The sequence below is a fragment of the Chrysochloris asiatica genome, unplaced genomic scaffold (genome assembly GCF_000296735.1).
Source record: "Chrysochloris asiatica unplaced genomic scaffold, ChrAsi1.0 scaffold00184, whole genome shotgun sequence".
In the NCBI taxonomy this organism is placed as follows: domain Eukaryota; kingdom Metazoa; phylum Chordata; class Mammalia; order Afrosoricida; family Chrysochloridae; genus Chrysochloris; species Chrysochloris asiatica.
The window spans coordinates 2,229,424-2,238,468 of NW_006408702.1; the positions used below are offsets into that span (position 1 = coordinate 2,229,424).

At 39.7% G+C, this 9,045-nt stretch overlaps 1 protein-coding gene across 1 annotated transcript in view; it reads right to left on the reverse strand.

Moving 5' to 3' along the window:
- The window catches only part of CERS3 (ceramide synthase 3), an 81,780-nt gene that overhangs the window by 63,591 nt on the left and 9,144 nt on the right, over positions 1-9,045 (reverse strand). The window contains exon 2 of the mRNA XM_006872153.1: positions 2,382-2,499. Coding sequence (XP_006872215.1) covers positions 2,382-2,499 — 118 coding nt within the window. The remainder of the gene's footprint in view (positions 1-2,381; positions 2,500-9,045) is intronic.

The following is a 9,045-nucleotide window of genomic DNA, read 5'->3' on the forward strand; positions in this document are numbered from 1 at the left end:
TGTTTCATTCTGTTGTGCATAAGGTCGCTATGAGTTGGTACCAACTCGATGGCACCTAACAACAACAACAACTCATCTAGTAATGTCAAATGAGTTAGAACAATGACTACAAATAAAGTTTCAATCTTTGAAATCCATTTTTAATGTTCCAGTCACAGATATTTATATTGACTGAAGTGTATTATGAAGCCTACTGAAGAGAGTGTTAAGGACTGGCTTCCAGCTTTGACCCTGGACCTTGGTTTCCTCATCTCAGTCATGAAGCCGAAAGGCTACCTTAGTCTCATCTAGCTTTCAGATTCTATACTCTTCTTTACAAAATGCATTTATTAAGCTGTCTTTTAACTGTTGCATGGCCATTCCAAACCCAAAACCCACTGTTGTAGAGTGCACTCCAATCACAGTGACCAAACACACAGTGCCACTGGGCACCTAAAGAAAGGTCAGGACCTTTAAAGAGCCATCTATCCTAAAACTGTTGTAGCTCACACTCACACTCTTGACTTTAAAAATTATTCTAAATATCTATCTACGTTTATCATAGAAGGAATGCCACTTCTGGAGAAATCTGTATTGTTTCATCTGTCATTTCCAACTACTGTTGTTAGGTGCCCTTGACTTGGTACCGACTCATATGCACAATAGAATAAAACACTGCCCCTCCTGCCCAACCTCATAATCATTGCTACATTTGAGCCAGTAATTATCAATACATCTTGATTGCATTGTTTTATCTATTTCAGACTGAAGAAGTTGGTAGGATTCTTCAATTTCATCATCACTGGCTTTAGTGGTTGATGTATAAATTTGAATAATACTTGTATAAACTGTTCTTCCTTGTAGGCATATGGACATTATCCTAACCTAGATAGTGTTGTACTTCAAGACAGATCTTGAAATGTTCTTTTAGATGATGAATGTGACATCATTCCTCTTCAATTTGTCATTCCTGGCATAGTAAACCATGTGGCCGTCACATTCAAAATTCCCAATACCAGTCCATTTCAGCTCACCAATGCTTAGGATATCAATGTTTATGTATTCCATTTCATTGTTGACAACTTCCAGTTTTTCTAGGTTTATAGTTCATACCTTCCATATTCTGAACAGGGTCGCTATGGGTCGGAACTGACTCGACAGCACTTCATGACAACAACAACAACAGCTATTTCTCCTCATTTTGACTTGTGCCCCATCAGCAAATGAAGGTCCCAAAAGCCTATTCCAATTGGTCACCACAGTCAATTCTACTTTGAGGAGGCAGTTCGTTCCCAGTCATATTTCGAGTGCCTTCCAACCTGACGGACTCATTTTCTGGCACTGTATCTGACAATATTCTGGTATTCTTCATCATGTTTCAATATTCAATATTCTTGTGCTACCTGACAGTGTTCCACTGCTATTCATAAGGTTTCCAGTGACTAAATATTTGGGAGTATTCCGTCTCTCCTCCTTCCTAGTCTGTCTCAGTCTGGAAGCTCCCCTGAAAAGCTACCATGGGGGACCCTGTTGGTATTTAAAACAGTGGTGGCACAGCTTCCAGAATCACAGCAACACACAAAACACCACAGGACAAGCTGACAGATGTGTGGCTGATTTCCAACTACAGAAGTGCAATAATTCTGGAGCAAACATGAGAACTACCTGGGCACCTGACAAACACTAGTAGGTTATAAACCAGTAAGTTTTTCTATGATATATAAATATCATATCTGTATATATGATATTAATACTACAACACTCTGTGGAAGACAGTATCTATTCTGAAAAGCTAAACTCTTAAAAGATTCAGTCTCTGGAGGTTGAACCAGGATATAGAATATTTCTACCCCAATAGACATTTTATGTTGACGGTTCCATAATCATCAAAATTGTCAGATATGCCCTCAAGACCTTTTTCAGTCAATATATTTTGTATCTGGTGGTAGTGGTGGCTGTGTGCCATGGAGCAGGTTCCGACTCACAGAGACCCTGTATAGTGGTTCTGAAGCTAGAAATCTTTATGGGAGCAGAAAGCCTCATCTTTCTTCCACTGAACAGATGGTAGTTTCACACTATTGACCTTGAGGGCTAGCAGCTCGACTCATAACCACTACCATTAAAAGTTAAATTTTGAAATTTTGATCTCTACACTCAATTCTTGGTATTGATTGTTAAATTCTTAACATTTAATTGTTATTTTATACTGCAACATTTATTTGTTATTTCTACATTATGCATGAGATAGTGTGTGATCTGTCAAGGGAACAAAGAAATGAATGAAACTATTTGCCAATTAACTGGACCAGATCTTTTGTGACAGATAAAGTAAATCATGGATCCCTAACAGAGACATTAAGAAAGGAGATTTAAAAATCCCATAGCAAATAATTTCTACTTACTTGTGATGGATGCCTTGTGGAACATTTGAAAAAATTCTCCAAGACAGTATTTGGTATAACACTCCTTCGAGTCATTTTTGTAATGCCAAATGCTTTTGCTAGAGGTGTGGCAACAAACCTACAAAAATATAGAAAGGAAAGTAAATTCAAAATCTGAGCATATACCCACAAAACCATCAGAAAATTGGAGCTGTAACTCTAGACTCCAAATGAAACATAGATCATTTGTTCACGTTGCCCCTGGGGCTGCCAGCAGCCAACATCTGCCTCACAGAAACCCAAAACAGCAAAATTGTAGACCTTATATATAAGTAATATTTTCTAAAAATTAGAACATTTGTACAATTCTAAAAAGTTCAAGTAAATTCAAATATGTTTATTCACAAGCTCTAGAAATTAGGATATGCCATTCCATTTACAGGAGCCCTAGCAGTGCTGTGGGATAAGGAATGAACTGTTAATTGCAAGGTCAGCAGTTCAAACCCACCAGCCTCTGAGTAGAAGAAAAATGATACTTTATGGCTTCTGGAAAGGGTTGTTGTTAAGTGTCATCAAGTTGGTTCTGACTTATAGCAACTCTGTATCAGGTTTCTGAGGAGCGGCTGATGAGTTTGAACTTTCAGTTCCAATCAATCTTATCCTGTAAGTGCTTATCCTACAGTGAGTGGCATACCAGGAGCCCAGCCTTGGAAACTCTCCGGCTGTTGTTGTTGGATCAGCCTACTTGATGGTAGTGGGTAGTGAGACTTTCAGTTCTCATTCCATTTATAGTTTCATTTGTAAGACTCCCAGGAACTACAATATATAGTTTGTTAGAACGTTTTATTTGGTGAGATTTTTGTAAAGAAATTCCTATGTTCCTTATTTCAAGAATGAACATCTTTTTTTTTAAATGTCATGCTTCCAGGGTGAATACATAAGAATGGAATTGCTGTATTGTACAAGCATAGGAGCTCTAATGGCATAATGGTTAACTATCTGCTAACCCGAGAGGCCAGGAGTTCAAACCCACTAGCCACTCAAGTGGAGAAAGCTATAGCAGTCTGCTTCCATAAATATTTACAATCTTGGAAACGGTAGGGGCAGTTCTACTCTGTCTTGCAGGGTTTCTTGAATCAAAATTCCCTTGACAGCAACAAAGGTTTTTTGTTTTGTTTTGTTTTATGGAAAATGTACACTAACTTTATAAGAAACTGCCAAATTATTTTCCAATGTGGCTGTACCATTTTTCATTCCTACCATCAATGTGTGAGAGTTCCAGTTGCTCCTGATCCTTGCTAACACTTGGGACCATCATCAGTCTTTTTAAATTCAGCAGTTCTACTGGGTGTGTAGTTGTTGGTCTTTGTTGATTTTTTTTTCTCTCTGATATCTGGTAATCAGCTTTCCCATCACCAAAGCTTGATGTCTGGTTAGTTTTCTTAACCACTTGCATAAAATTCATATTCCGTCATGTCTGGTCACTGAAGTCTCTGTTTAGCTTAGTGATTGGCTAGTGATTAGACTCAAACATCCTATAATTCCTGGAGCCAATATGTCTTCCTGTCTTTGCTGAAGAGTTGTATGTGCATGTTGAGACATACCTTCAATCTCAATGGCAAAATTGACAATTCCACCTTAGCCTTCACTTTGTACGTGTGCAGAGAGAGCCTCAAGCTCAGTTAGAGGTGAGAAGACAGGGCCTTTCGTGATGATGCTCTTAGCCCTATGTATATGCACAGAGTTACACAGAAATCAGGCCTTGTAGATTGCCAGGTACCTTAGAGCTTTTCACAGCTCCTTTATCAACAAGTCAATTTCTAACTTTTCCTTGGAAGCTTTCTGGTTACTCTGTTGTTTGATCCAGTTGTTAGCCACTGTTTCAGGCAGTTTTGAAGTTAATCATTTACCTGGTCTTAGTTGTTCTTGTTGTTGTTGTGATGTGCCGTGGAGTCGGTTCTGACTCATAGCGACCCTGTACAGGGTTTCCGAGGCTGTAAATCTTTATGGGAGCAGAAACCCTCATCTTTCTCCCATGAAACAGCTGGTAGTTTTGAACTGCTGACCTTGAGGTTAGCAGCTCAACTCGGAACCACTACACTAACAAAGCTCCTTGGTCTTTCTTAGTGAGCAAGTTCAAATCCGGTCAAATAAAGACAGCCTTGTCAGTCGGGTCTTCCACTTGTTAAGTGCCATTGAGTCGGTTCTGAATCATAGCAATCTTACATAGGGTTTCCAAGCTGGCTAGTAGGTTTGAACTGATGACCTTGCAATTAGCGATCCTGAGCCTATCCTACAGTGCCATACCTAGGATCTTCTACATGTCATTGTTGTTAACTGCCAATGAGTCAGTTTCAACCCATAGTAATGACCATGTATAAGGTTTCCAAGGAGTGGCTGGTGAGTTTGAACCGTCAACCTTATGGTTCAAACCTACTTTAAAGTCTAGTGCATTAACCCACAGCACCACACCAGGGCTTAGGGTCTTCCATTAGACAGGCCGAATAATAACAAAGCTCTTGTAATAAGACTTTGGAAGTTGCTCCAACTCCCTCCAGCCCCTCTGGTGGCTGCCAAAAACCAAAACCAAAACCGGAGGCACCCCAGTGCCATTGAGTCAATTCTGAATCAAAACAAGCCACAGCACGACCCTTTCCAGTGAGTGATTGTTGGTGTAAAATGCCCTCGAGTCGGTTCTGACTCATAGCGAAAAGTGGCTGGCGAGCTGGACCCACTGAACGAACTCGTGTTTCAAACTGACTTTGCAGGCTACCAGGGAATTGCTGTTAAGTGTTGTTGCATCATGTCCGACCCATGTTGTTGTTGTTGTTAACTGCTGTCGAGTCGATTCCGATTTTTAAATAGCAACCCTGTATAGGGTTTCCAAGGAACAGCTGGTGAGGTTGAACCACCGACCTTGCAGTTCAAACGACTTTGCAGTCTGACACATTAGCCCACAGCGCCACACCAGGACTCCTTCCGACCTATAGCGACCCCATATATAGAGCTTCTGAAGAGTGGATGGTGGGTTTGAACAGCCAACCTTGTGGTTAGCAGTCCAATGCTTATCCCTACAGCACCACACAGGTGAGTTAAAATGCCACAAAGCTTACTGTTTCTTTTTCTCTCAGATTTGGTAGTTTTTCTTTAATAGCACGCCCCGGATAGTTGAAAGCCTCTAAAAACACCTCATTTTTCAAGATTTCTAAAGTTTTGGAAAAAAAAAAAAAAAAAGATCCTATTTTTACCAGTTTTCTCATTGCTTTCATGCAGGAAGAGATTTTTAGGTGGTCCTACTCTCACATTTTTGCTGGCATTATATGTGTAGTAGTTTCAATTTGCATTTTCGTAGCCCTAGTTTGGTGCTGTGAACTGCAAGGTTGGTGATTCAGGCTCACCAACTGCTCCTCAAAAATCCTACAGGGTCACTATGAGCTGGAACCAACTGGACAGCACTTAACAACAACAATGATTAACGATGTTGAACATCTTTTCAGGTGTTTGCCATTTGTATATCTTCTTTGGTGAAGTGTCAGCTCAAATCTTTTGTCCGTTTTCCTTGATACGTCTATATCTGTTATTGAGTTATATGAGTTCTTTATATTTCATTTAGTTAACAATGTCTTTCTAAACTAAATTCATTAAGGTATCTTTACATACTATGTAATTCAGCCATTTCAAGTGTACAATTCAGTGATTTTTAAAGTAAATTTACCAAGCTGTACAACCCTAACCATGAATCCATTTGAGAACATTTTCATTACCGAAATATGGCCCCTCATAACCATCTCTGTTTTCTCTTGCCTCTTCTCCACTATCACTACTCTCCTTTCTGTCGTGATAATAGGCTTCGTCTTTTCTGGATATTTCATAAACATGGAATCATACTCCATGTGGTCTTTTGTGTCTAGCTCCTTTCAAAACCAAGTGAAATACAAGACTACCATCGATATGATTCCATTTATAGGAAATCCTAGAAAAGGTAAAATCATAAACCATACCACTGAGCTCCAAGAACCAGGTGCTACAGCCACCACTTGTCTATCAGTCTGTCATACTGTGGTGGCTTGAGTCTGGCTGTGATGCTGTAAATTATGCCACCAGTATTTTACATATCAGCAAGTCCCCACATGGTACTCAGGTTTCAGCGGCGCTTCCATACTAAGACAGATGAGGACAGAGACGTGGGCTATTTCTGAAGGTTTACCCACTGAAAACCTGAACACTGACAGATATAATGCTGGAAGATGAGCCCCTCAAGCAGGAAGGTACTCGAAGTATACGGGGAAGAGGTGCCTCCTCATAGTTTATCATTATGACATGAATGGAGCAAAGTTTTCAGGACCTTCCTTTCCTGATAGACACAACTCAAAATAAGAGGAAATAGCTTCAAACATCCACTTATAATCAGAATACAGACTGTACGAAGCATGAATCTAGGAAAACTGGAAGTTACCAAGAATGAAATGGAAGGCATAAAGAGCAATATCTTAGGCATTAGTAACCCGAAAGGCTTAGGTGTTTTCTATAATCATAATTCCCAGTATTCCTTTCTATCCCACTTTCCACTGTATGGATTATGACAAACTATGGATAACCTTATGAATAATGAGTATTCCACAACGCTTAATTGTACTCATGAGTAACCTGTACATAGACCAAGAGGCAATTGTTCGAAGAAAACAAGGGAACACTAACTGATTTAAAATCAAGAAAGGTGTATGCCAGGATTGTATTCTTTCACCATACTTACTCAGTCTGTATGCTGAACAAATAATCCAAGAAGCTGAATTATATGATGAAAAACATGGCATCAGGAGTGGAAGACAACTCATTAACAACCTGCGACATGCAGTGATACAACTTTCCTTGCTGAAAGTGAAGAGGACTTAAAATACTTACTGATGAAGAACAAAGTGCACAGCCTTACGTATGGATTGCATCTCAATGTAAAGAAAATAAAAGTCCTCACCACTGGACCAATAAATCACATCCATATAAATGGAGAAAACATCGAAGTTGTCAAAGACTTCATTTTTCTCAGATCAACCATCAACACTCATGGAAGCAGCATCAAGAAATCAAACGATGTATTGCATTAGGTAAATCTGCTGTACAAGACCTCTTTAAAGTGATGAAGAGAGCAAAGAGGTCAGTTTGAGGACAAAGGTGCACTTGACCCAAGCTGTAGTATTTTCAGTAACCTCTTATCCATGTGAAAGTTGGACAGTGAATAAGGATGACCATAGAATAATTGACACTTTTGAGTTATGGTGTTGGAGGAGAATATTGAAAGTACCATACCAAAAGAACAAAAAGATCTGTGTTGGATGAAGTACAGCCAGAGCTCCTTGGAAGCCAGAATGGCCAGGCTTCATCTTTCATACTTCGGACGTATGATCAGGAGGGAGCCAACATGAAGAAGGCTACCATGTTTGGTTGGTAAAATGGAGGGTCAGAGAAAAAGAGGAAGGCCCCTAATGAGATGGATTGGAACAGTGGCAGCAGCAATGAGCTTAGGCATAGCAACGATTGTAAGGTTGACACAGGATCCGATAGTTTTGTTCTGTTGTGCATAGGATTGCTATGAATCGGTACCAACTCAATGGCACCTAACAGCAATATCTGACATAAATGGCTACTTTACAATAGATGGCAGAGGAAATCAATATCTACAAGACAATCAAGTACCTTAACATTATTTCCCCTCCTTTACCCATTCCGACTATGTCTGGATATCTGTATCACAGAACTCTATTTTCAAAGGTTATGTATACATCATTTTTTACTTCTATCCCATTTAGCCCATGCATACCTCCAAAATCTACCCCTATCTTCCTTGTTCATATACCCTCCACCTTTCTTGTGTGTTGCTGTCCCCTTCCTTGTATATTGCCCTTCCTGCCATCTGAATTATTATGTGTCTAGCCCCTAACATATGAATTACTAACCCCTCCCTCCCATCCCTGGTAACCATTAAAAGAATTTTTCTTTTAGATTAGAAACCTTTTAACCTTTTACAATAAATGGTCTTATGCAATATTTGCCCTTTTTTGACTAATTTCACTCAGCATAATGTCCTCAAGGTTCATCCATGCTATGAGGTATTTTGTAGCTTCATTGTTATTCTTCAAGATAGCATAGTATTTCATTGCATGTATGTACTAAAGTTTGTTTATTCATTCTTCCATTGGTAGGCACTTAGGCTGTTTCTATCTTTCTGCTGTTGTGAAGAATGCTGTGATGAACATTGGTGTGTATATGTCTATTTGTGTCCGGGATCGTATTTTTTGAGGATATATACCAAGTAGAGGAATTGCTGGATCATAGGGCATTTCTATTTGCAACTTTCTGAGAAAGCACCATAGCATTTTCCAGAGTGGTTGAACAATTTTACAGTCCCACCAGCAATGTAGGAGGCTCCCAGTCTCTCCACCCCTTTGCCAGCATTTGTTCTTCTTTTGCTTGTTTAGAACTTTGCTGTTAATGCTAGTATGAGAGGATATCTCATTGTTGTTTGGATTTGCATCTCTCTAAAGGAGCTCTGGTGTGGCGCTGTGGGTTATTGCACCAGACTGCAAAGCCATTTGAACTGCAAGGTCGGCGGTTCAAGCTCACCAGCTGCTCCTTGGAAACCCTATACAGGGTCGCTATGGGTCGGAATCAACTCGACAGCACTTAACAA